The sequence below is a fragment of the Sus scrofa genome, chromosome 10 (genome assembly GCF_000003025.6).
Source record: "Sus scrofa isolate TJ Tabasco breed Duroc chromosome 10, Sscrofa11.1, whole genome shotgun sequence".
In the NCBI taxonomy this organism is placed as follows: Eukaryota; Metazoa; Chordata; class Mammalia; order Artiodactyla; family Suidae; genus Sus; species Sus scrofa.
This window is the reverse complement of record NC_010452.4, coordinates 48,495,808-48,523,243: the sequence shown is the minus strand read 5'-3', so window position 1 is coordinate 48,523,243 and position 27,436 is coordinate 48,495,808. Positions and strand designations below refer to the sequence as shown.

The 27,436-nt window shown below is 42.9% G+C and overlaps 1 protein-coding gene across 4 annotated transcripts in view; it reads left to right on the top strand.

Moving 5' to 3' along the window:
- The window catches only part of MCM10 (minichromosome maintenance 10 replication initiation factor), a 42,630-nt gene that overhangs the window by 678 nt on the left and 14,516 nt on the right, over positions 1-27,436 (top strand). For 2 of the 4 annotated variants that reach the window (XM_021064865.1, XM_021064866.1), the window contains exons 2-14: positions 1,454-1,539; positions 6,214-6,555; positions 7,549-7,653; positions 7,796-7,936; positions 9,702-9,873; positions 13,551-13,716; positions 15,794-15,961; positions 17,403-17,519; positions 19,474-19,673; positions 22,040-22,140; positions 23,618-23,728; positions 23,814-23,931; positions 26,080-26,308. In XM_021064865.1, the coding sequence (XP_020920524.1) occupies positions 1,533-1,539; positions 6,214-6,555; positions 7,549-7,653; positions 7,796-7,936; positions 9,702-9,873; positions 13,551-13,716; positions 15,794-15,961; positions 17,403-17,519; positions 19,474-19,673; positions 22,040-22,140; positions 23,618-23,728; positions 23,814-23,931; positions 26,080-26,308 (1,977 nt within the window). In that variant the 5' untranslated portion in view covers positions 1,454-1,532. The remainder of the gene's footprint in view (positions 1-1,453; positions 1,540-6,213; positions 6,556-7,548; positions 7,654-7,795; positions 7,937-9,701; positions 9,874-13,550; positions 13,717-15,793; positions 15,962-17,402; positions 17,520-19,473; positions 19,674-22,039; positions 22,141-23,617; positions 23,729-23,813; positions 23,932-26,079; positions 26,309-27,436) is intronic. The other 2 variants (XM_021064867.1, XM_021064868.1) reach the window with 1 other exon arrangement.

The following is a 27,436-nucleotide window of genomic DNA, read 5'->3' as shown; positions in this document are numbered from 1 at the left end:
AGCTTTGCAAAGAACCTGAGGTCTGAAAGCACCGCTGAGTTGGAGAAATTGAAAGCAGACTAATCTGGGTGGAATGTCTTTTGGGACATGGGTAGAGTTGGGGGAATGACCCCTGGAAAAAATGAGGAAGTAGAACTAGGCAGGAGAGAGCCTATCCATTGCCTCATAGGCTCCGTAAATTTTCTTTTCAGGGCAGTGGGAAAATCGTTAAAGAAATCATATGAAGGGACTACCACGATCTGGCTTATGTTCCTTAAAGATTGCTAAGGAAAGAAAAAATTAACTGTAGATGTTGTATAGAGGATAGATTACAGAGGGGCAGAGAGACCAATACAGGTAGTTAATACAGTAGTCTAGGCAAAAGATTGATGGTGGCTTGGGCTAGGCTTTTGGCAGTGAAAGTGGGGAGAAGTAGGAGATGTGAGCAATATTTTGGAGATAGAACCCATAACATGTCATATGGGCCTAGATGTGAGGTGAGGAACAGTGCATGGGTTTGTCTGGTGGGAAAAGGGATTAGTTATAGAAATGAACAAGACAGTCTACTCCTACCAAACCCTCAAGAAGCTCACAATCCAGCAGAATCCCTAGTAGACAGCACAGCTCAGGGCACATGAGGGGTCCGTGGAAATATTTGTTGAATAAGTGAAAAGAAAGCACCATAATTAACACTTGATAGTGGACTTACCAAGGACACACACACACGTCTTTTTAGGGCTGCACCTGTGGTATATGGAAGTTCCCAGGCTAGGAGTTGAATCCGAGCTGCTGGCCTACACCACAACCACAGCCAATGCCAGATCCGAGCCACATCTGCAACCTACACCACAGCTCATGGCAGTGCCAGATCCTTATCCCACTGAATGAGGCCAGGGATTGAACCTAAATCTTCATGGATACCAGTCAGATTCATTTCCACTGAGCCATGGCGGGAACTCCCTCTTGCAGTTTTAAAAGTCATTTTAAATGAAAAAAGGAAAGTGCACAGAATAATATGAATTCGTCCTAATTAGCTATGCCAACTGTTTGCTTTGCTAACTAGTTTGAATTGAAAACTTGATGTGGTCAGGTTGCAACTAAGTAGAATCACACAGTAAGCTCTTAGGGATAATGTAGACATCAAATGTGTTACAGGAAATAAAACGGATTATAGTCCTCCTGTTTAGACCCTACTGTTTACCAGCTTTCATAATACACAGTTTGTTCACAGTTTGTCTCACCTGTGTAATCTATTATTGTACATGAGATACATGCCATGTACCTCAAGTTTCTCTAACCATGGAGATGAGAAAAAGGGACTGCTTCCATATTAGGCGGGGAGAAGGAGTTGCCAGTGGGGTGAAAAACTGAGAGCCTGGCTGAATTCTGACCCTAAGCCTCTAGAATTTGTAGTATTCTGGCTTTGTTGGATACTCGATGTGAGAGAATAATTTCTTATGTTGATTTCACACAGACAAGAGTCGGCATCACTGCCATCACCTGGCACCTGGTCCTCCTTCATAGGTCTCCGTCTCCACTGTTCTCTTGACAGCATGGATGGTAAGTCCTGACCGTTTTCTCCATTTCTCTTTGTTTCATGGAAAACCACTCTTTTGTCCGTGGGCTTATTGTTATGTATTCCACCTATAAAATGGTGAAAAGAGCTACCCTGGTCTCAAATAATTGTCTGAGCGGTTCCAAAGAAATCTCACTTCAGTCAAAGACTGTTATTTGTTTTAATCAGGTGAGATTTCTCCTCCTGACACCAGTGATGGTCTTTCATAATTGGGGAGTTCTTGTTGTGGCTCAGCAGGTTAAGAACCCGACTAATATCCATGAAGATCCATCCCTGGCCCCACTCTGTAGGTTAGGGATCTGTCATTGCTGTGAGTTGTGGTGTAGGTTGCAGATGCAGCTCAGATCTGGCATTGCTGTGTCTGTGCTGTAGGCTGGCAACTGCAGCTCCAATTCAGTCCCTAGCCTGGGAACTTGCATGTGCCATAAGTGGGGCCATAAAAAAAAACTTTTTCAAGTTCCCATTGTGGCAGAGCAGAAACAAATCTGACTAGGAACCATGGGTTAAAGATCGGGCATTGCCATGAGCTGTAGTGTAGGTCGCAGACTTGGTTTGGATCTAGCGTTGCCATGGCTGTGGCGTAGGCTGGCAGCTGCGGCTCCAATTCGACCCCTAGCCTGGGAACTTCTATATCACATGCCGCACATGCTTTTTAGGTACAGCCCTAAAAAGAAAAGAAGGGAAAAAAAAAAAGAAAAAAAGACAACTGGCATTTACTTCCAGTGTTCCAAGCACTGCTCTGAGATCTTAGGTATATAGCAGACCTTCCATATTTGAGGTTTCTGCATCTGCAGATTCAACTGACTGGATAGAAAATATTCAAGAGAAAAAAAATTCCAGAAAGTTTCAAAAAGCAAAACTGGCAACTATTTACATAACATTTGTGTTGAATTAAGTATTATAAGTGATCTAGGGATGGTTTAAAGTGTATGGGAGGTTGTGGGTAGATATATGCAAATACTATGCCATTTTATGTAAGGGACTTGAGCATCTGTGCATTTTGGTATCTATGTGGATTCCTGGAACAAATGCTGTTGGATACCAAGGACAATTGTATTAACTGATTTTATCCTCACCACAACCGTGTTTTATACACAGGAAAACAGATGTTAGATAACTTGTCACGGGTGAAACTGAGAGGCAGTCTGACATCAGAGTTCACTTTTGATATTGAAATTTCTTGAGGTGGTTTAAGTCTAGCTATGACTTAAATTCTTGGTCTTTTGAGATTTCGTTCATTTTACTGGGATGTGGGCAAAATATTCACCTAGTAAAGCTATTGTCACTCTAATTAGCAGAGCTTAGCCTGAGAGCAGCACAGAAATGATTGTGCTGCCTGGGAAGAGACCCTAATGTGTAAAATGCATTATTTTTCTGGTTGTGTAATTTTACTTTATAATTTTTTATTTATTTTTTTGCTTTTTAGGGCCACACCCATGGCATATGGATGTTCCCAGGCTAGGGGTCAAATTGGAGCTACAGCTGCTAGCCTACACCACAGCCACAGCCACAGCCACGTGGGATCCGAGCCTTGTCTGCTTGTCTGTGACCTACACCACAGCTCATGGCAATGACGGACCCCCGACCCACTGAATGAGGCCAAGGATTGAACTTGCATCCTCATGATTACTAGTCGGATTTGTTTCTGCTTCACCATCTTGGGAACTCCTGGTTGTGTAATTTTTTTTTTGTCTTTTTGCTATTTCTTTGGGCCGCTCCCGCGGCATATGGAGGTTCCCAGGCTAGGGGTCGAATCGGAGCTGTAGCCACTGGCCTACGCCAGAGCCACAGCAACGCAGGATCCGAGCCGCGTCTGCAACCTACACCACAGCTCACGGCAATGCCAGATCCTTAACCCACTGAGCAAGGGCAGGGATGGAACCCGCAACCTCATGGTTCCTAGTCTGATTCATTAACCACTGCGCCACGACGGGAACTCCTGGTTGTGTAATTTTAAAGCCCAAGTGTATTACACTTTGCCCTTAAAAAAATAGAACCAAATGTTAAAAATCATCACACTGATAATATGTGAAACTGATTGCACCTTTGTTATAATGATAGTTTTCTGTTCCCTAAAATCACCAAATTTTGATGTAATACAAAGCATGATTTGTGGCTAGTCAGGAAAATAAGTGGTGAATGGGTCTGTATTCTCTAAGAAATTACTATATCTAATAAAAATCTCATTTGGTTGCCGTGGCTTCACAGTTTGGTCCAGTATAGACAAAATCAAAAAGTTTACTGGTGCACAGTGAGTGCTGCTGAACAACATCCCTGCTTACATGCTAGTAGAGAGTGCAAGCAAATCCGAAACAAATAAGTAGGAAAATCTCAGGTGGTTGGTAAGATGGGAGACACTGGAATGAGTTTGGATGCTGAGGGGAATGTGCCCGAAGACAGGGAAGAATGAGTGATGTGGGGGAGAGAGCTGGTGACTGTCAGCTGAAGTCTTTGAGAAGCTGAGAGGAAGGGGAGCCAGTGTATAAATGGTGGAATTGGCCAGAAATAGGACTCGACTCTTTATCCACTGTTGCCGGAGGAAAAGCGGAGATATACATGTTCAGGTTGGGTAGTGAAAGATGATGAAGTCTGATTGCTTCTACTTTTTTTTTTTTTTTTCCCTGTAAAATATGAGGCAAGATCATCTAAGAGTAAAGAGGGAGGAGAAGGCCCCAGAGGTTGGAGGAGAGACAGTATGAAGGAGTTCAAGAACAGGAAAGCAAGGGTGTCAGGGAAGTGTGGGCGCTTTTAAGCAGTGTTGACTGCCACTTTGTTATTGGGGGGTGTACATTTAGAGCTAAACCAGTCAGGGTGGTGGGTCTTTGTCCAGGCAAGTTTACCAGCAGGGGGATAGGCATGGAGGTGTTGGCCTGTTGGATTTCATCAGGGTTACAGGACAGGAGGGCAGGAGAGAGAAGTAAGGCAGTTAAGAGGCGTTAGAAGACGGTGATTCTAATGAGGGAACACGGATCCAAAGTGAGGACGTGAGAGATGGGGGGTGAGGGATGGTAAAAACCTTACGGGGGGGGGTCAATGGAAGGGCAGGAAATGCTGGGTAGGAATACTAGAGTGAGTTGGTGAAGGATCAGGGGCAGGGATCAAAGTGGGATGCTTGAAATCAAGATCTCAGAGGTAGGTTGTGCCTTTGCTGTGATGAAAGGGAGTGACCTCGGGAGTAAGTGGCTAAGATGAGAGGGGAGGACTTGACCTTGAAGGTGAGGTCAAGAAACCAAGAGACCAAGGCGTTGGCTGGTCCCTGAATGCGTGTTGTAGAGACTGAGAATGGAGACGGCAGTAGTGTTGGAGGGAAACCTGGGGGCATCCAAAGGGAAATCTGGCAGGGACAGCAGCTGGGAGGGGATCTTAATGAAAAAAATCTGTGCTTATTAACTGTGGCTGAAAGAAAGGTACGTGGTTCCAAAGTGAACAGAGATAAGCAAAGAAGACCTGAGGGCCCTGTAGTTGATTGTCAGGTATCTATGGCATGCCTTGTGCATGCTGGACACTTCTTGCATTTGCAGAGTGGGCTGTGGAAGGTTAATGAACTTCTAGTCAAGAAGGTTGCAGGACAGCCAGATTTCTGGTTTAAGAGCCACTGAGGATATAGGGAGACTACCTGATGGTAGATTTTTTTGGTTTCAGAGAGCAGATCCCAGGAATTTGGAGCAAGGAGGGTGGAGGATGGAGACAGTGTAACATGGAGAAGACAGATGGTTTGGGGTGGTGACCCAGATAAACTGGGATGGGAGGCATCATGGGATCAGCCTTCATTCTCTCAGGGAAAGATGGGCTCAAGGCAAGAGCTTGAAGTCACTAGGCACCCTTTCTCGCCGTAGCTCCCTGGGGGTGTGGGCCAAGGCCTCTTCTGGGTGTGCTCTCTATGTCATCTTGGAACAGGAGAGAGGAGGGCCCCTTGGCTCCTTTTCAAGGATGCGGTGGTCTCACCTGGAGCTGAGGGGCCAGGTGGCCTCTTCTCTTTTCCTGTAGTCTGCAGTCTTGGGAGTCTTTGTTGGCTGGTAAGCAATTTAGACTAATCCTTATGCAGCCCCTGACTTTAAGCCTTAGATTGTTTCATCAGATTCTAGGCCTTGAGTTTAGCTATTGGCTCATTTCCTTCTGGTAAGGGAGTGTAAAGTGATGAAAAAGATATTGGCTTACTGGTCTTGAGATCTCCATCCTAACCCAGGTTCCTTTGCCAACCTGTTTCACCACGTGATCCTGAACAGACCCTTAACCTCTCTAGACTTCAGCCCTGTCTTTCTGGGGAGAGGTTGCATCACGTATCCTTAATGTTTTTCCTTTAAAATGCCTCTGATTTTGTAAAGGAATCATACCCAGATGCGGGGAGAGGGGAGCAAACAGGAGTTCCCTGGTGGCTCAGTAGGTTAAGGATCCTTTGCCACTGCTGTGGCATAGGTTCGATCTCTGGCCTGGAAACTTCCACATGCTGCAAACGCAGCAAAAAAAAAAAAAAAAAGAAAAGAAACAAAATAAACAGATAAATCAAGAAAGAGGAACTCTAACTGTCCCATTCTCTACCTTGGAAATGCCCATCAGAACAGTGAGTCTTATGAATATTGGATATTGTAACTCTGCTTGTCAATGGCTGTTTTTCATAGGTAGCCTTCCTTTTTTCCTTTTTCTTCTTTTTGCCCCAGGGGAGGAAGATGATTTGTCTCTGCTGACTGCACTGTTGGAGGAGAATGAGTCGGCCTTGAATTGTAATTCAGAAGTGAGTCAGCCCTTGACCCAGGAAGATGGTGAACCTGATGAATTTGATGAGCTTTTTGATGCTGATGGTGATGGTGAATCCTACACAGAGGAGACTTCTGAGGGAGAAGTGGAAAAGGCGGAAGACCAAAAGGAGAATTTGGATGCTCTCTTTGGAGACATGGGAGACTTAACTGATGAGGAAGAAGTTCCTACATTGCAGTCAGCTAAAAATGGGGTCCTTCCTGCTCCTGCTCCCCGTCAAGGGAAAAGTAATCAGGAGTTGCAAGGTGCCTTAATCACTAGCTTTCTCTAATTTCTTTATGATAGACCAGATGAAAACTACCTGTCTGAAAGCTTTCCTCTAAGTGGCTGCTGAGTCAGGGGTAGAGATAAATGCCTTTGCCAAAAAAAGCTGTATGAGTGGAACAAGCATTTGAAGTCTGCTTTTGAACTACAGAGGCCCACTTATATCCATACCAACTGCTATGATTGATTCTTTGCAGAATGGCTCCAGTAGTCCTCATACGTATTACAGAAACATAATAGTTTGGGGTTTTTATGCACATGAGCCAGGGATAAGAATACAAAGCGGCATATGGAGGTTCCTAGGCTAGGGGTCCATTCGGAGCTGCAGCTGCCAGCCTACCCCGCAGCCGCAGCAATGTGAGATCTGAGCTGCCTCTGTGACCTACACTGCTGCTCATGGCAATGTTGGATCCTTAACCCACTGAGCAAGGCCAGGGATTGAACCCGCGTCCTCACAGATACTAGTAAGTTCGTTACTGCTGAGCCACGATTGGAACTCCAGAGCAGAAGACCATTTCTAAACAGACACATTGAGAAGTGCCCTTTTCTTATTCCTGGTATCTTCTCTTACATATTTTTAAATTACATACAACAAAATTCCGTTTCAGTCAACTGGCTGTTTCTTCTAATACAAGAGTCAGCATTCATTGTATAAATTATGATCCTCAGTTTTTGAAATAAATGTGATCATCTCTTGACTCCTAAAAACTTTTCAACCATGGCTGTATATCTGTGGTATTCTGTCATAATGAGCTTTGGTATTAGAGGTTTGATGACTGGAAATAGCAAGTTTATTTCTCTGAGGGGACCTCTTTAAAGGGCAAAAGTTAACTACGAGTTCTTGGTATGTGATTATATTATGGGTCCCAAGGTTGTAGGGGTGATGGAAAGACATCAAAAACCTTTCAGCATTTTTGTTGTGTGTAATATTTCCTCTAGTCTGGTTCTTAAATCAGTATGTGTGTCTTTCCCAGATGAGTTAAAGAAGTTGCAAGAACAAATGAAGTCCTTACAAGAACAGCTAAAACTAGCAACAATTAAACAGCCTGCTAGTCCAGCTCGTCTGCATAAATCCCCAGGTAATCACACTAATTCTAGAAATAGTATGCATTTTCTATTATGAAGTAATTATAACATTACTTATGTATCCAACTCCTGGTAAAACAGCTTTTGAGTCCCTTTCTAAATTTTCTTTACTAATTTCTTTCATTATTATTGAAGTAGATAAGACTTCACGTCCCCCTCTTAAGGAGAAGAAAGTTCAGAGAATTCAAGAGTCGGCGTGCTTTTCTGCAGATCTTGACGTCCCAACTCTGCCAAAACCCAAGCGAGTGGCTCGGACACCAAAGGTTTCACCTGCAGGTATAGTACTTGAGGCCCTCCTGGTTTCTTACTGCTTGAGTTCTGTTTAAAACACATATTGGGGAATTCCTGTTGTGGCTCAGCAATAATGAACCCAACTAGTGTCCATGAGGATGTGGGTTCCATCCCGTGGCCTTGCTTAGTGGGCTAAGGATCCAGCATTGCCATGAGCTATGGTGTAGTGGTGTAGGACACAGACACGGCTCAGATCCCATGTTACTGTGGCTGTGGTGTAGGCCAGCAGCTGCAGCTCCAATTTGACCCCTTGCCTGGGAACTTCCATGTACCAAAAGTACAGCCCTAAAAAAGCAAAGAGAATTAAAAACTACAACACATTTTGACTCTGTCTTATCTGCCTATTGAGAAAAGTAAGTTTTTTGGGAATGAGAACCATATGCAGTATTCTGTAATCTTTCTCTACATCTCCAAATGCTTAGAAAATCCTTAGGTAGTAAGTAGGTGTTTAACTAAATGCTTAGTGGATTCAGTTTCTTTTTAAGTCTTGTAGTTGTACGTAACCACTGGGTTGAGTTCTTCTACTAGCAGTCTAGAGATTTACTCTTCAGGCTGTGAGATAAAGGCACAGATTCCCTTATAAAATGGTCAGGTTTTATTTTTGACCTTTTGACTACCATTGGCATGTGACACAATAGGACAGAATAGGTGCAGGCTCTCAGTGTATTTATTTGACAACAAATTATGTATTTTGTGTATCCACTGATAAATGGTGTTTATCCCCTTAGAACCTTTGATATTACTAAGGTGTTTCATCAGGCAGTGTCCAAAGTTGAGTTTTGAGAGGATGGGTCAAGTGCATGATTTCTGGAGATTCTAAAGTTCTAGAGTTGCACTAGCCCCTGGCTTGGGAGCAGTGATCCAGAGTGGCTTTGAAGGTAAACAATGATCTTATTTAAGAGAGAGCGATATATACCCAAGCTTTCTGACCTTCAGGAGAATTATCAAATGCTTCTAAAATATGAAAAGTAATCACATCAGTAGAATAGTCTAGCCCCCTTAACTCCCTCCTACCCCACAAATAAAATGGATTGGATTGAAATGAAATTAAATGAAACAAGAAAACAAAGGGAAGCTAAGTTTGATCTGTGCAGAAATTCCCACTAATGCGTTTTTTCTTTTTATGGCCTCACCTGCGGCAATGTGGAAGTTCCTGGGCTAGGGGTCAAATTGGAGCTGCATCTGTAAGGCCTTTGCTGCAAACTGTGCCAATGCCGGATCCTTAACCCACTGATGGAGGCCAGGGATCGAACCTGCATCCTCACAGAGACTGTGTCAGGTCCTTAACCTGTTGGGCCACAATGGGAACTCTCAACTAAATGATTTCTAAAGGAAGGCTCTTACTTCCTTAAGGAATCAACCCCAGGTCTTTGTATGTGGTGAATACTCAAAAAATGGCATAGCACAGAGGAACAGTGTTTGAGAGCAGCACTGATATAGCAGCCACTAGCCGCATGTGACTGTTTAAATTAAATTAAATTAGACATTCATTTCCTTGGAACGCTATTCATTGTCAGTGTCCCCATGTGGTTGGTGGCTACCACAGTGGAAAGCACCAGTGTGAAATATTTCCATATGCAGAAAGTCCTTTTGGACAGAGCTTTGAGCGTAGAGCAGAAATGATCCTCTCGGCTTCCTTTGGTCTCTCAAGATTTGGTTGTTGCATGTGTTGATTAAAAAAGAAACAATTCCATAAAAAATTGTTAGTTATCAGTGTTGTTTTCTTCTTAAATTTATGTTAATTTTCTAGAGCCCAAAAGCCCATCTTCAAGGATGACAAGTATACCCTCCCAGCCGCTCCGAACAACTCCTGGGAACACTCCTGGTGGGGTGACTAGAGATCAGAGTGCAGGGACCCCCAGGAGCTCTGGGGAAACAGCTCCGACAGTCTCTGTGGAAACCTTCTCCGGCCTGAGGCTCAGGTCAGTAACCGTAACCCCCCTACACACTCTCTTTGGATGCCCATTACATGGCTCATCCTCCTTCCTCGGGACTGAGCCTTCCAGAAATAAGTGTATTTACACTGCAGGTCCACATTAGACCACCAGCTCTTGAACTTGACAAAACTTGGCTCTCAGCACTGGGTTTGTTTGACTCAGTATATTTGCCTGTGAAATTAAGGAAGACTTTCTCTTGCTTATATAAAGAATCAATGATATATGTTCATAAAGAAATGAATAAATAATAATACTGTATTTACTATTAAAAATTTTTTTTTTAGGACTGCACCCACAGCATATGCAAGTTCCCAGGCTAGGGGTGGAATCAGAGCTGTAGCTGCCGACCTACACCACAGCCAGAGCAACGCTGGATCCTTAACCCACTGAGCAAGGCCAGGGATCAAACCTGAGTCCTCATGGATACTAGGGTTCGTTACCACTGAGCCACAATGGGAACTCCTGATACTGTATTTAATCAGAAACTGGGAGTTCCTGTCATGGCTTAGGGGTTAATGAATCTGACTAGCATCTGTGAGGACATGTGTTTGATCCCTGGCCTCAATTAGTGGGTTAAGCATCTGACATTGCTCTGGCTGTGGCGTAGGCCTGCAGCTATAGCTCTGATTGGACCCCTAGCCTGGGAACCTTCTTATGCCTTGGGTGCGGCCCTAAAAAGCCAAAAGAAAGAAAGAAACTGGCAAAAACAGTAATAGAGACTGTTTATTTATTTATTTTTTTAGAACCGCACCCACTTCATATGGAGGTTCCCAGACTAGGGGTCTAATTGGAGCTATAGCTGCCGGCCTACACCACAGCCACAGCAATGCAGGATCCAAGCTGCGTCTGCAACCTAAACCATAGCTCACAGCAACACCGGATCCTTAACCCACTGAGGGAGGCCAGGGATTGAACCCTTATCCTCATGGTTCCTAGTCAGATTCGTTTCTGCTGCACCACGACAGGAACTCTGAGACTTTTTAAATACCTAAAGGTATATGCAGTTTAATCAGGATAGTGTCTTATAATTGATGTTAAAAGAAATAACTGTGCTCTTTTTCTTCATGATAACTTTTAAGGCCATTTTATATTCTTTGCGTCTGGTAGGTGGAGAAATTAAGATACTCAGTTAAAATAGGAATAAATCCCAGGATCAGTTTAGGGAAAAGCCTGGACTTGTAAATCTTCTGTGCTCTGCATCACTGCTGCCTTGCATCTCCGTTATTACTGCTCTTGAAGCCCTGGGCACAGCAGTAATCTGAAACCAGATGGCCTTTTGTAACTTCCATCTAAGTCGCCAAGTGCAGCCCCTCTAGAACACCTGAACCTTGTCCATCAAACTGAAACTGCTGAGCTCTTAAATTGTATATTAGTAAGAAGGGGAAAAACAAATGACTCCCGACACACAGTATAAATTTATTCTCCAAAATTGGGGGGCAGGGTGGTGCTGGGTGGGAATCAGTATCTTGATAACATTTCAGACAGTCTCAGGGATGGAATATAGTAAAAGCTCATTGAGGGAGCTTCAGGGTTCTTGTTCAAGGTAAACATGACCTTCCTGAGCTGGTGCTGCCTTTCCCAGTTGAAATCACTGTGGATAATGAAAGATGTTGCTGCTGTGAGTGTGCTGTTCATTTGCACTGAAGTCGAGGGAGTTGAAACTACTCAGACGAAGCTTCTGAGCAGCCTCCAAATTGAGGTTGTGGAATTGAGTCTCTCATTATTCTTCCTGAATCTTCGGAAGGATCGTTGCTTGATAGTAACGTGCTAACTCGGAGAAATCAGGCAGGGAAAGGATTTCTCCACCCACATCAGTGTTTCCCTCCTGAATATTCTTCATTGTTCAGAGGTAGCTCTTGGGCGTGTCTGTTCCAGAAGACTTCTGACAGAGTCAAAGGCATGTTTTTCTCCTGACTCTTTTTGCTTGTCCTCGAATGTGTAATATGATCACACAGGGAACAGATAAGAGTATTCTACCAGGGAAAAACAGTTTGTGAATTCAGGAGTTTTTGGCCTGTCATTAGGAACAAGAATATATTAATTGAAGCTAGATTCAAAGCTTTTATTTGTTATGTGAAAACACTGGCTTAAAAAAAATCTAATTAGAAGTCATAGAACCTGTGAGCTTCTTATAGAATTGATGGAATTGAAATATTTACAGCAATTCACGATTTTGTATTAAAGTTAAGAGGTTTTTGTTTTTTTTTTTTTTTCTTCTTTTCACTTTTTGGGCTTTTTAGGGCCATATCTGTGGCATATGGAAATTCCTAGGCCAGGGGTCATATTGGAGCTATAGCTGCCGGTCTACGCCACAGCAGTGTGGGACTTGAGCTGTGTCTGCAACCTACACCTCAGGTCATGGCAACACTGCATCCTTAACCCACTGCGTGAGGCCAGGGATTGAACCCACATCCTTGTCAGGTTCGTTAGTGCTGAGCTACAACAAGAACTCCAAAGTCTAGAGATTTTTTGGAGTTTCCTGTCGTGGCTCAACAGTTAACAAACCTGACTAGTATCCATGAGGATGAGGGTTCGATCCCTGGTCTCTATCAGTCGGTTAAGGATCCAGCATGGCTGTGAGGTGTGGTGTAGGTCACAGACACGGCTCGGATCCTATGTTGCTGTGGCTGTGGTGTAGGCTGGCAGCTGTAGATCTTATGCGACTCCTAGCCTGAGAATCTCTCTATATGCTGCGGGTGCGGCCCTAAAAAAGACGAAAAAAAAAAAAGAGAGATTTTTTTTTTAATTTAAATTTTTTTTCCATTTTTGGCCACAGCATACAGAGTTCCCAGGCCAGGGATCAGATCCAAGCCACAGTTGGGGCTTATATATACCACAGCATTTAACACCAGATCCTTTAACCCACTATGCCAGGCCAGGGACCCATCCAACCTGCGTCCTGACACTCCAGAGACACTGCCAATCCTATTGCACTAAAGCAGGAAACTACAAGAGATTATTTTTAAAAGAATATTATAACTTTATATTGGAATTCATAAGAACTTAAAGAATTAGGGTTCCTATGTGGCTCAGTAGGTAAAGTACCCAGTATTGTTACTACAGTGGCCTCAATTGCTGCTGTGGCACTGGTTCAATCCCCTGCCCAGGAACTTCAGTATGCCAAAAAAAAAAGAAGAAAGAACTTAGGGTCTTTGTTTTCTATATAAGTCCCTATCTAGGTCCAAGGAAAAGCAAACCTTTTTTTTTTTTTTTTTTTTTGGTCTTTTTAGGGCTGCACCTGCGGCATATGGAGGTTCCCAGGCTAGGGAGCAAATTGGAGCTACAGCTGCTGGCCTACACCATAGCCATGGCAACACCAGATCCAAGCTAAGTCTGCAACCTACACCACAGCTCATGGCAATGCTGCATCCTTAACCCACTGTCTGGGGCCAGAGATCGAACCTGTGTCCTCATGGATGCTTATCAGTTTCGTTTCTGCTGAGCCATGATGGGAGCTCCAGCAAACTTTTTTTTTTTTTTAATTATCCTGGTTTCATCTGCTGTGAGAATGTGTACCTTGTCCATACTATGTAACTAAGCTTCTCTGAGAACAGGTGCTTCAGAAATTTCTGCCCATAACACCTCTTCTAACCAATCTGTTACCATGCCTGATAATCTCTTCTTACAATAATGACCTACCAATTGCTGGCTTCTTGACCCAGGAAGCCTCGAGTATCCTCCACAGAAATGAACAAGAAAATGACTGGCCGAAGACTGATCAGACTGTCTCAGCTCAAGGAAAAGATGGCAAGTGAGAAGCTGGAAGAAATAGACTGGGTGACATTTGGGGTTATTTTGAAGAAAGTCACTCCACAGAGTTCTAACAGCGTAAGCCATTTTATTGACTTCTCAGCTTTTTTTGTTACCCAGAGCCATCAGAATTTCACCTTGAAATAATTGCTAGTAAGTTCTCAAGTTGCCACACCATCATTGGGTTTGTAGCCGAGGTGGAGATAGGTAAGGAAAGCCCTATTTAAAGAAGATGTGGTTTTACAGGCTTCTTAAGCTTTTTATTGTCCACATCATTCTTAGTCACTTCACTTGTCTTTGTTTGAATGTGGGTGTGGTTGTATCTGTGATGCTCTCATCCCTCTTGTGGAAGAGGAGCAGGTCTTCAAAGGGACTGCGTTCACAGATCCTTTGCAGAGTCTTACTAGATATAAAATGTCAGTCTCAAAAGTCCTGAAATTGCTGACCTGTGCCAGTACAGTATGGTTTATTTAAATTGACAGATATTAAAAAAGATCTAACAAGTTTTATTTTATTTATCTTTTTTGGCTTTTTAGGGCTGCACCTGCGGCATATGGAAGTTCCTAGGCTAGGGGTTGAGTTGGAGCTGTAGCCGCCTGGCCTGCGCCACAGCCGCAGCAACTTGGGATCCGAGCCTTGTCTGTGACCTACACTACAGCTCAGGGCAACGCTGGATACCTGACCTACTGAGCAAGGCCAAAGATTGAATCCGAATCCTCATGAATACTAGTTGGATTTGTTTCCGCTGTGCCACAGTGGGAACTCCCAATCTAACAAGTTTTAAAATTGCAGTCGACTGAGGCATAACAGGAAAATTATTATTTCTAAGCCTTGTTCTCTGTTTAGCAGGAGGCTTGTGGTCTTAGAGTAACCCTTAAACTTTCTTTAAGGATCTCTGTTTCCTTGCCTATAAAATGAAGGAACTGGCCTTTGAAGTCTCTCCTAACTTTAAATTACTACAGTTAATCATCCTCAAAACTAATGTCATTCTCCATTTAGATCTTGGCCAGACTTAGACTGTTTTTATGAGCTCTGACACCAGGGATTGAGGTTTAGATTCTGAATCCTGCTCTAGCCCTGTTCTGTCTCTTTAACTGTGATCAAGTCTGGTTTTCATTTGATTAAGTTCTTTTTTTCTGCTTTTTAGGGCCGCACCTGTGGCATATGGAAGTTCCCAAGCTCTAATCAGAGCTGCAGCTGCCAGCCTACGCCACAGCCATAGCAACACCAGATCCGAGCCGTGTCTGCCACCTGCTGGACCACAGCTCATGGCAATGCCAGATCCTTAACCCACTGAGTGAGGCCAGGGATCAAACCTGCAAAACCTCATGGTTCCTAGTTGGATTGGTTTCCGATGCACCATGGTGGGAACTCCCTTGATTAAGTTCTTAGTTGTATCACCAGTGGCCATAATGACGTGGAAATAATAATGTGAAATTTATCTGAACTCCTGTAAGAGTTTCATATGCTGCAGGTGTGGCCCTAAAAAATTATAATTAATTGGTGGTAAATAATAGATTTACTACATTTATATCAGTAAGGTCTTGAATGATAGTGCCACCTTTCCTTGTTCTTTCATTTTTTTCTTTAATTTTTTTTTTTTTAGGGCCACACCCACAGCATATGGAAGTTCCCAGGCTAGGGGTCCCGTCGGAGCGGCAGCTGCCAGTCTATACCACCGCCACAGCAATAAAGGATCCAAGCCACATCTCCAACCTACACCACAACTCATGGCAATGCCAGATTTTTAACCCACTGAGCGAGGCCAGGGATCAAACCTACATCTTCACAGATACTGGTCTGATTCATTTTCATTGCACCATAACAGAAACTCCCACTTTCCTTGTTCTTTTAATGTTATATGTGCGCATGCCTGTGAAATCAGGAAAGCAGTGCTGTCCCATCGACCATTTAGATCTGAGAATTATAGACAAGTTTGCTATTGGTTTCTCTTTCTTCACCTTGATTTCTAAAACTAGAAAGGGTCATATCAAAACTGAGGAAAAGGATGAATTTATCATTAACAGACATTCTGATGATTATATATTCAAGGTGTGTAAACTTACATATTCTTCTTCAGGGGAACCCTTGAATCATATGTGGAGACAGTGTAACTAACTCATTGTTCAAAATTTATGAAAAATATTTCCTCCAGGGGAAAACATTTAGCATCTGGCGACTGAATGATCTTCGTGACCTGACACGGTATGTGTCGCTGTTCTTGTTTGGAGAGGTTCACAAAGAACTCTGGAAGACTGAGCAGGGCACCGTCATAGGGCTGCTCAACGCCAACCCCATGAAGCCCAAGGATGGTTCAGAGGAGGTAAGACTGGGTTTCCATGGCTAATTTTTTTTCTTTATTACTTAGCTGTGTTCTGTCAAAAACATTTATATTTTAAATATAATAAGTCCAGTTTTTATAGTCTTTTATCTCCATTGAACTGGTTTTTTGTTTGTTCATTCATCCCTCACTGCCAGTATTCTGAATTTCTCACTTCTTGAGTATTTTGCATTATATATTGCATTATATCTTTTCAGATTTGTTCCAGGATTCCTGGAGTTTTTTCAACTCTTGCGATCAGGTCCCCATAGATCTCCCATAAGTTTCCATGGTGGCATCAAGAAGCCAAGGTTTTATAGTTGAGGGAACTTTGTGCCATTCCTTAGTACAGCTATAATTGCAGCTTATGAATTTACTTTTTTTTTTTTGTCTTTTTAGGGCCACACTCATGGCATATGGAGGTTCCCAGGCTAGGGGTCGAATTGGAGCTGTAGCTTCCAGCCTATGCCAGAGCCACAGCAACACCAGATCTGAGCCGCATCTGCAACCTCCTATACCACAGCTCACAACAACGCGAGATCCTTAACCCACTGAGCGATCAACGGGAACTCTGCGAATTTACATTTTTAGTGTAAATTTTCATCTTTTCAAGCAGCATCTACTCAAGAGTTTGGGTAAATTGCACACCGACATACAGTATGAATAGCAACAACTTCTCCACCTGAGCCAGCAAGAAACTACTGCTTCTCTTTTAGACAGATTATATCAGCAGGAATGAGAAACAATTATTTCATTTTTTGCTTTCAGGAGAGAATGACAACACATCTTCATTTATTGGTTGGGAAGGTATTTGATTAAAGTAACAGAAAAACTTTACTGTAGTTTCCTTTTAACTGTCAATACTGAGTTTGTTTCTCTTACATAGTAAAAAAAGAAAAAAGAAAAAAAACAAAAACAGACATAGGCGGTGTGGTGATACCAGGGACAGTGTCCTTGAGTCTCTCAGCCTTTTCTTCTTGGTCACAAGATGTCTTTGAAGCTCTGGCCATCACATCTCCATTCAGGGCAAGAAGTGAGCAGCCTCTTTGCTCTGCTTTTGTCAGGAAAGCACAAGCTCTTATAGCTCCCTTTCCTGCCCACTCCTGCTTTATTGTCATTGGCTGGAGCAGTGGCAAATGACCATCACTGGTTCTAAAGAATGCTGGAAAAACTGGGAACTGGATTCATCACCCGAGGCTGAGCAGCAGAGATTCTGATAGCAGAGACGCAGGAGGGGATGGATAGTGGGTGGAGAGCTAAATGTGTCTTCTCCACCTCCCATTTTTACAGCTGTCTGACAGAGCTTTGGCTTCAAACTCCTGTGCAGTGATAATAAGTGCAAAAAGCCTTCTCAGCTCTCACCAATTGTTGGTATATCCATTCGTGCTGATGAAAGACCATATCTTTGTCTGCTTTTAACTCCCACACTACCTCTTTTCTACAGGTGTGCTTATCTATTGATCATCCTCAAAAGGTCTTAATTATGGGGGAAGCTCTTGATCTGGGAACCTGTAAAGCGAAGAAGAAGAATGGAGAACCGTGTACACAAACTGTGAATTTGGTTAGTTTCAGCTTTGTTGGGGTGATTTTTGCTAAAGAAAGAAGAAACTAATATGAATAAATTATAGGTATTTTACCTATAATGACCTGTTTAAAATTGAGTTTCCTATAAAACAGGAAGCATCAAAGTGAGAAAATTGAATGCGTGCTTAGTAAGGGCCAGGTTAAAAAGCGGGGGGTGGGGACAGTATTTAACCTCTTAGAAAAGTAACCTATTATTGCTAGCTGACTAGGAGGTATAAGAAGACAGAACTTTAATTTGCCCTCAATTCTTTTTAGTGCCAGAGATCAAATACTAATGATGAAATATACTGAAACATTATTTAAACTCCATTTTATCTTTTCTTAGAGGTTTCTTTTAAATATATACGTAGAGATGGATTTCATATATCAGACTCTTAAAGTGCAAAGTTTAGTAATTTTTAGTATACTCAGAGTTGTGTCATCATAACCACTATGTAATTTCATAACATTTTCTCTCCCCAAAAGCCTATTCCCATTAGCAATCATTCCTCATTCCTCTCTCCCCTGCCTAGACCTGGCAACCACTAATCTAAATTCTGTATCTATAGTTTTACCTCCTCTGGACATTTCATACAATGACATTGTATAATATGTGGCTTCTTATGTCTGGCTTCTTTCACTTAGCATAATGTTTTTAAGATTCATCTGTCCTCTATCTATGCTGCAGAACAGTCATCAGTGCTTCATTCTTTTTACAGTTGAATAATATTCCATTCTATAGATAGATCCCACTCTGTTTATCCATTCATCAGATGATGGACATTTGGGTTGTTTTCACATTTGACTGTTAAGAATAAGCTGCTGTAAACATGTACATGATTTTGTGTGGATGTTTTCAGTTCCCTCGCATGTATTCCTGGGGTGGAATTGCTGGGTCTTATGATAACTCTCTGTTTAGGCTTTTGAGGAACCACCAAACTGGTTTCCAAAGTGGCTTTTACATTTTCCCCAGTATGTGAAGGTTCCAGTTTCCCCACATCCTCGCCTACACTTGTTTTTTTGTTTGTCTTTGATTACAGCCATCCTAGTGGATGTGAGGTGGTACTTCTTAGAGCTCTTTGAAGGATCGTGACAGGTTTTGGTTTCATCTCTTTTGATTTCCCTCATTCCTGTCCATCAGATGAACTAGCGGAAAGGAAGTAGGAAAGTGGGAGATGTTTGGAAAAAGAGGTCTCAGGGGAAGTACCTGACAGATCCCTTAAGAGCTAGACCATTAAAGCCCCACCGTCGCCATCTCTGAGGTTCATCCAAAAGGACGATACTTCACAGTTTCTCTTAGTTCCTTTCCCTGAAGGGGTAGCGTTTGTCCAAAAGTCAACCAGAGAAGTAGAAAAGCTTACTTGAAACTGATTTTGTTTTATTTTTTAACTTTTATTGAGGTAAAATTCACATTACATATGATTAACCATTTTAAAATGTACATACACATCGTTAGTATTTAGTGTATTCACTTTATTGTGCAGGTATCAGCATCTTCTGATTTGAAAACCTTTCCATCACCCCAGAAAAACATGCCGTGTTTGTTAAATAACCACTTCCCGGGTGACCTCGAAGCCGAGTTCTGTCTCTGGATACATGCCATAAAAGCAGTCCTACGACGCGGGACCTTTTGTGTCTGACTTCTTTCTCTTAGCATAACATTTTCAAGGTTCATCTGAAAGCTGATTTTATTTCCATTGTAGAAAGAGGCCAAGGCAGTGAATGACAGCACTTTTTCTTTTACCCGTGTAGTACATGAAGAGGAGGTTAGGAAAGAACTTCTTGCCTTCACCCACTCTTAACTCTGCACTGAGAATGGTCCCAGAGACCAGCCAGGAGGGTTCTGCACACAAAATAGCCCTTTGTGGGGCCAGGAGAAAGGAGCTGTGTCTATTAATGCTGTCCCTGGCCTGTCGCCCTAACCCTGACGCAGCCCCTCTTCTTTTTCACAGAACGACTGTGAGTACTGTCAGTATCACATTCAGGCCCAGTACAAGAGGCTCAGTGCCAGGCGGGCCGACCTGCAGTCCACCTTCTCTGGAGGCCGAATTCCAAAGAAGTTTGCCCGCAAAGGCATCAGCCTGAAAGAACGGCTGTGTCAGGATGGTTTTTACTACGGAGGAGTTTCTTCGGCCTCATACGCAGCCTCAATGTAAGATATTCCTGGGTCTTCTTTGGGACAAGGGTCTTGCCTGTCTTCGTTTAAGAATAAACCCAGTGGTTATACATTTCTCTCCAGGTCCTGGAAGGCTTGTAGGGGTTTTATCTTTCATATGGTACTGCCTGGAACTAGGTAGCTGAGGGCCTCTCGCAGTCCCGGAAAGAGGTTGTGATGGTTTGTAACAGGGAGCCCGCACTTCCTCTTTGGCTTCTAACGTGAACAGTGCAACTTGGTCAGGTCTGATTGGAGAGAGTGTTACCTTGAAATCAGTTTCCCCCATGATTGTTGGTGTGGGACTGTTGACCTCTTGGAACCCACATTTAATTTAGTGAACAAGTATGCAGTGAAGCTTCAGGAGGGGGACATTCTTGGCCTCGCCTCTGAGGATCTTAGCCTCTCCATAGAGTCCCTGCAGGTGATCAATGGCCTTGTCACTGTACTCTAGAAAGCACATCTGAGGACGTGACAGATGGGGACCTGGCTCGGAGAAGCTGTAGTTGGTCCAAGAATAAATTGTAGGTTTTGTCCTTGATCCAACAGAAATTGGGCTGGAGGACTCATACTTTCTATTTTGTAATATCAAGCACTTTTTTTTTTTTTTTTTCCCCCTGGCTGCAGTTTGTAGCCGCTTGATGTGGAATCTGAGTTCTCAGACCAGGGATCTAACCTAGGCTGCAACAGCAAAAGTACCAGCACTTGTTTAAGATTTAAAATAATGTTGGGGAGTTCCCGTCATGGCGCAGTGGTTAACGAATCCGACTAGGAACCATGAGGTTGCGGGTTCGGTCCCTGCCCTTGCTCAGTGGGTTAACGATCCGGCTTTGCCATGAGCTGTGGTGTAGGTTGCAGACGCAGCTCAGATCCCGCGTCGCTGTGGCTCTGGCGTAGGCCGGTAGCTACAGCTCCGATTCGACCCCTAGCCTGGGAACCTCCACATGCCACAGGAGCGGCCCAAGAAATAGCAACAACAACAAAAAGACAAAAAATAAATAAATAAATAAATAAATAAAATAATGTTGGTATTTTTCCACATTGCAAAAGCAATAGGCATATGTTATCTTAAACAAATTAGGTACAATCCAGTCAAAAGGAGACAGTAAAAACCATCTATAATCCCACCACCTACGGGAGTTCCCTGGTGGTCTAGTGGTTAGGATTTAGCACTTTCATGCTGTGGCCTGGGTTTCAGTCCCTGGTCTGGAATTGAGATCCCATGTCAAGCTGCTGCTGCAGTGGTGAAAAAAATTTTTTTAAATAAAGAAAATTTTGTAAATCCCATCACCTAGGTAACTGCTAGTTTGGGTATATGTGGTTCTAGGGGGGTTTTTCCCCCCACTTTGTATACACTTTTAATAATATAAAATGGGATCCTGATATACTTTGCAAGATTCTTTTTTTTCCCCACATAAAATAATGAATTTTTCTTTTTTTTCTTTTTTTTTGTCTTTTTTTTGTCCTTTTAGGGCCACACCCTCGGCATATGGAGGTTCCCAGGCTAGGGGTCTAATCAGAGCTGTTGCTACTGGCCTACGCCAGAGCCACAGCAACACCAGATCCAAGCTACATCTGCAACCTACCGCACAGCTCACACAAAGCCAGATCCTTAACCCACTGAGCAAGGCCAGGGATCCAACCCAAAACCTCATGGTTCCTAGTCAGATTGTTTCTGCTGCATCATTACAGGAACTCCAATGAATTTTTCTTTGTGGGGTATTCACTTATGGCATTATTTTTAGTGGCTACATAGTATTCTTTTACATGCCTTTGATAATTTAACTAATTCTTCATGGATAAACATTAAGAGTATTTTTGGAGTTTGTACAGTGGCTCAATGGGATCTGTGGCTTCTTGGGAGTGCTGGGATGTGTGTTTGATTCTCCGCCCCACATGGTGGGTTAGGGATCCAGCATTGCTGCAGCTATGGCATAGGTCTCAATTGCGGCTCCTGTCTGATCCCTGGCCTGGAAACTCCATACGCCCCCGGGGCAGCCCCCCAAAAAGAGTATTTCCAACTTTAAACAATACAAACAAGGCTGTTAATATCCTAAACTTTTGCAAAAGACTTAAGGTAAATCCTAGACTACTTGATCAAAGTATTGGCGTATGTTTTATTTCTTTTGCCAACTTTCTTTTCCAGAATGATCTTCAAGCTGATTGTAGGCTTCCTATTGTTTTATGTCTGTGATGTAATGCATGCATCAGTTAGGCTGTGAGGCCATAGTATTAAGAAAGGCTGCTTACACAGTGCTTTGAGAAACATTGGCAGTTTATAATGACTGTTTCTGCATCTTCTTTACCCCATAGAGCATTGAAGTTCAGTGACTTTCTTTTTAAGAGGGTGACTCTTGTCGTTTCAGTGCAGCTGCTGTGGCACCTAAAAAGAAGATTCAAACTACTCTGACTAATCTGGTGGTTAAAGGCACAGATTTGATCCTTCAGGAAACTCAGCAAAAACTTGGTAACTTTGTTTCTCCATACCTTTCTCTGTCTTTTTTTTTTTTTTTTTTTTTTTTTTTTTTTAGAGTATGGTTGGTTTACAGTATTGTGTCAATTTCTGCTGTACAGCTTAGTGACCCAGTCATATGTATATATACATTCCCTTTCTTAGGTATTGTCATCCATTATGGTCTATCCCAAGAGATTGGATATAGTTCCCTGTGCTGTACAGTAGGACCTCATTGCTTATCCATTCTAAATGTAATGGTTTGCACCTACTAACCCCAAACTCCTCTCCTATCCCAATCCCTCCCCCTCCCCCTTCCCCTTGGCAACCACAGGTCTTTTCTCTATATCTGTTTTGTAGATGGTTTCATTTGTGTCATATTTTAGATTCCACATATCTCTCTCTGGCTTAAATACGTAGCCTTCAGGATTGAAAACGGTTAATTCCTAACTGAGTTATACTTAGCGAGTGATGTGGCATCAGCTGAAGGAACCAAGCTTGGCTGGTAGCCTTAAGGAAAAACAGCCTCTTAATCTTAGCTGTGCCTTAGCTTGCTCTGCTTGTTAAAATGTATTGATGTATATGGGTCTTACTCCTAGTATCCAGCACTGACTGGAATCAGTAGTGTCAAGTTCCTAGTCAAACTCATCAGCTGTCTTTCATTAAAACAGGTCAGAGGGAGTTCTCTGATGGCCTAGCGGGTTGAGGCTCCTGCGTTCTCACTGCTGTGGCTCTGGTTGCTGCTGTGCGGCGTAGGTTCAATCCCTGGCCCAGGAATTCCCACATACTGCCTGTGTGGCAAAAAAGAAAAAAAAAAAAATACAAAAAAAAAAACCAAGAGAGAACCTGAAATAAACGTTGCAACTCTCATTTAAAAAAAAAAAAAAAAAAAAAAAGCAGGTCAGAGAAGGCCACCTCCTGGGGGCTCTGTTCATAACAGTGGTCAAGGTCTGGGATGCACCCTTTCCCTTTGTGCATATTACACAAGTAGGTCTGAAATGACTGCACAAATATTAGTATTCCAGTTATTATTCAAAATAAGGTATATTTATCTTCCCTTTGCAGTCTTACTGGTCCGATGTTAGAGGTTAAGGATTCTCTTTTCTCTTGATATATCTACTTCATTTGCAAATGACTAAGTTGAGAAAGCAGAGTTTAAAAAGGGATAAGTCACATGATATAAAATAGACTGAATTTTGGAGTTCCTATTGTGGCTCAGCTGTTGCAAACCCAGCTGGTATCCATGAGGATATGGGTTCCATCCCTGGCCTCACTCAGTGGGTTAAGGATCCGGCATTGTTGTGAGCTGTGGTGTAGGTTGCAGATGTGGCTCAGATCCCCCATTGCTATGGCTGTGGCATAGGCCAGCAGCGACCACTCTGATTCAATCCCTAGCCTGGGAACTACCATATGCTGCAGGTGCAGCCATTAAGAGGAAAAAACAAATAGTCTGAATTTTGAATCCTCTAAGACTGATGTTTGTATATTCCAGGAATACCCCAGAAGAGCTTGTCTTGCTCTGAGGAATTCAGGGAACTGATGGACTTGCCTACATTTGGAGCTAGAAACTTGAAACATCATTTAGCCAAAGTCAAGACATCAGGTAGAGTCAGCCTACTCTTGCTCTGGTGTCCACACCTGAGTTCCTGAGGCCTCAGAACCCCCTAAGCCTGTGGCTCTTGTTTTAGGGATCCTGGGGAGCCCAAAACCTGCCTTCCAGTCTATTTCAGCATCAGCCCTCTTGAAGCAACAGAAGCAGCGTATGTTAGAGATGCGGAAAAAGAAGTCAGAAGAAATACAGAAGCGGTAAGGGTAACATTTAATATTCCCTGTTTGGTTAGCTCATCTCATGAATCCTGAGGATGTCTTAATAGATTTTAAAAATGTGAAATCTTTGGGGATTCCCATCGTGGCTCAGCAGGTTAAGAACCCAACATAGTACCCATGAGGATTCAGGTTCGATCCCAGGCCTCACTCAGTGGATTAAGGATTTGGCGTTGCTGCAGGCTGTGGTGTAGATCTCAGATGCAGCTGGGATCCTTTGTCGTTGTGGCTGTATGTAGGCTGCAGCTATGGCCTCTGATTCAACCCCTAGCCTGGGAACTTCCATATGCCCTAGGTGCAGCCATAAAAAGGAAAAAAAAAGTGACATTGGATTTGGGGTGACTGGCTACCGTTTTAACTTTGGAAGTTTTTAATAATGATTTTAACATAACCTAAATTGATGGCATTTAAAGTTATATATTTCTGACTTAATGCTAGTGAATTCTGAGACCTGGTGGTACAGATTGCATTAATGAATATCATTGGAAAAGAGAAAGGAGTGATGCATAAAGAGGGTTTTGTGAAAAGGGAAAATAGGTGTTAACCTGTTTGGTGCCCATTTCTTAGTTTTGCCACAATTAAGTTTTTAATTACAGGCTAAACCAATGTGTAGATTTTGCATTTGTTCAGGTCAGTGATGAAAATGAGAAGCTGAAAATGGAGAGTCATTTTAGAGGCAGAATCCAGTGGAAATGGGTGTTGAAGGTAAACGAGTTTAAGACTTTTAAGCTTAAGTTATCTGAATAGTAATAAGAGCTGCTGTTTACAGGCACTCATCATGCACTGAGCACCATGCTTTACATGGTACACACGTCTCATTCGGTCCTTACCATACTCTACAAGGTGTCATTACCTTGTTTCGTACTTAGTGTGACCGAAGGTCAGAGAGCTAGTCCAAGTCTGTTGGAGCCAAGTCTGAACTCAAACCTACCTGCTCTATTCCAGTGCTGAACTATTATGTTGTCCCAGACCTGGGCTCCTGAAAGGGTAGATAGTTCCATGAAAAGGAGAATGCATTTTGAGCCAAGAGGAAATGCTTTGGAAAAATAAGATAATAGATTTGCCCTCAGGCAGGTTAGTTTGAGGTGCTGGTGGGTTATCTATAGAGGTATTCATCAGGGGGCTACAGATGACATAAATGTATGGATGTGGACATCAAAATATACATGGAGTTGTAGACACTGTGGGAAGTAGAAAGCTCCTGTCCCTTTAAAGGCTTTACAGTTCGAAGTTTGGCAGAATTTTACTGGCCAAACAAAACATATCTTGGGATGGGATCTGATAGGCAGTTTGCACAGTCAGCCTGGAACTCACAGGAGTGGGGATGTGATAGGGAAGGAAGATTGGCCTGGGATTACCTAGTACTAGGCCTGAGCCTGTCACTTGTGAGCAGTGGGGTCTTGGGCATCAATTTCTTCATATCTAAAATGATTTTTTTTTTCTTTCTTTTTTTTTTTTTTTTTTTTTTTTGGCTGCCCTGCAGCATATGGAGTTCCTGGGCCAGGCATCAGATCCAAGCCACAGTTGCGACCTACACTACAGCTGAGGCAGGACCTGGTCCTTAATCCACTGTGCCTGGCTGGGAATCAAACCTGTGTCCCAGCCCTCCCAAGTCGCTGCTGATCCTGTTGGGCCACAGTGGGAATTCCTAGAGTAGATGATTTCTGGCATTTGTTGTTTTTAAGGAGCCCTTAAAACCATATGTAAAATAATCACTGTGTGAGTGGTAGCGCTTTTCTGTTAGGACTTCCAAATGTATAACGTGTTACACCTTCCCAGTAGAGTGAACAAGTGCAGAGACTTCATGAGTTCCTGAACAGTCCAGAGCTAACCAGATGTCTGGGATCACAGTCAGCAGCTCACCTTCAGGACGGAAGGTGCTCCTTAGACTGCACCCATTGAGAAGCCTGCTGATAAAAATAATAATCAGTTCTAAATTGGTGAAACAGTTAGCACTGATTCAACCAAAACTCAGTTAACTGAGGAGTTAGACTAGTTTTGTATTTCTATGTGCTAATCTGAATTAATAACCAAGGAGAAAAAGTTTTACTCACAACTACTTCTCAGTTCTGGCTTGCCTGCAGCCTCCCAGTCTGTGTGTTTAGTTTGTGACTGCCTATTTCTTTAAAGATTTCTCCAGAGCTCAAGTGAAGCTGAGAGCCCAGCTGTGCCGTCCTCTTCTCGGGAGCCCCTTTCTTGTTCTCCACCAACTGGGGCCAAGCTCCCCAAGATGAACGGAACCCCAGCCATTCAGACGCCCAAGCTCGGAAGAGGCATCTCAGAAGGAGATGATGTCCTCCTTTTTGACAAGTCACCACCACCAAGACCAAAACTCAGTGCTTTAGCAGAAGCCAAAAAGGTAGCTGCCATGCGTTATCTTTACCACTGGAATGTGCATTCTGAGAGACACGGTTGGAGTTTTAAACATGATGTACCTGTGGCCAGGAAAGACAAGTCACCTCATGCTTGTTTATGGGTCATGACAATTAGAGTTGAAAGAATTTTAAATGATAATGGGTGTCGACATAGTGCCATTAATTTAATACAGCCATTATCTCCATTCTGTTTCCTGTCAGGCTGTAGGAGATAACTTAGAAGATACTGTTTTATAGCTAGACACCTTAGATTAGGGGGAAACGTCTTTGGAATTGTTTCAGCAATTGAATTGTCAAATAATAATTAGGAGAAGCCCTCTTTAAAAGAAATCTTACACAGGAGTTCCCGTCGTGGCGCAGTGGTTAACGATTCCGACTAGGAAACATGAGGTTGTGGGTTCAATCCCTGCCCTTGCTTAGTGGGTTAATGATCCGGCGTTGCCGTGACACGGCCCAAGAAATGGCAAAAAGACAAAAAAATAAAAAATAAAAAAAAAAGAAATCTTACACAGAAGTCCAGTCTGCAAACAGATAGAAGCTAAGTTGCTCTGACTGAAGTGGGAGTTGGGGGTAGTCAGAACCCCACCTGCTCAGCAGTTTCCACCTCTCCTCCTGAGTTGCCTGTGCCCCGACTAGAGCCTGTATTCTCTGTTTTGGGTAACAGCCAGAACCACAGGAAGGGCAAAGGCTGCCTGCAAGCCAAAGCTGTACCTATAATAATCGTAATAGCAATTACATGATATATTTCTAATATTCTGTGATATGTGCATACATTCTGTTTACTAGGTATGGGTACCTGTTTTGCTGGCATTATCTCATTTTATTCTCAGAACCCCAACTATAAAAGATAAGTTAGTGCTGTCATCCCCATTTTATAAATGTGGAAACTAAGGCTGAACAATTAGGTCAGGTTACATACTAGTAAGTGGCAGAGCTGGAACTCTATCCTAATTTTGTCTATTCTGAAACAAACTTCCAAAATGTTTGTGTGGTTCCTCTATGGGTCTCAAAGCCTGTGGATTAGCTAATGTTAAAGTAATTATTGATATTGAACTGAGCTGAAAGTTGGCTTCCCAACTTAGAGACCTGTCTTTCATTCTTTTAAAGTTTCA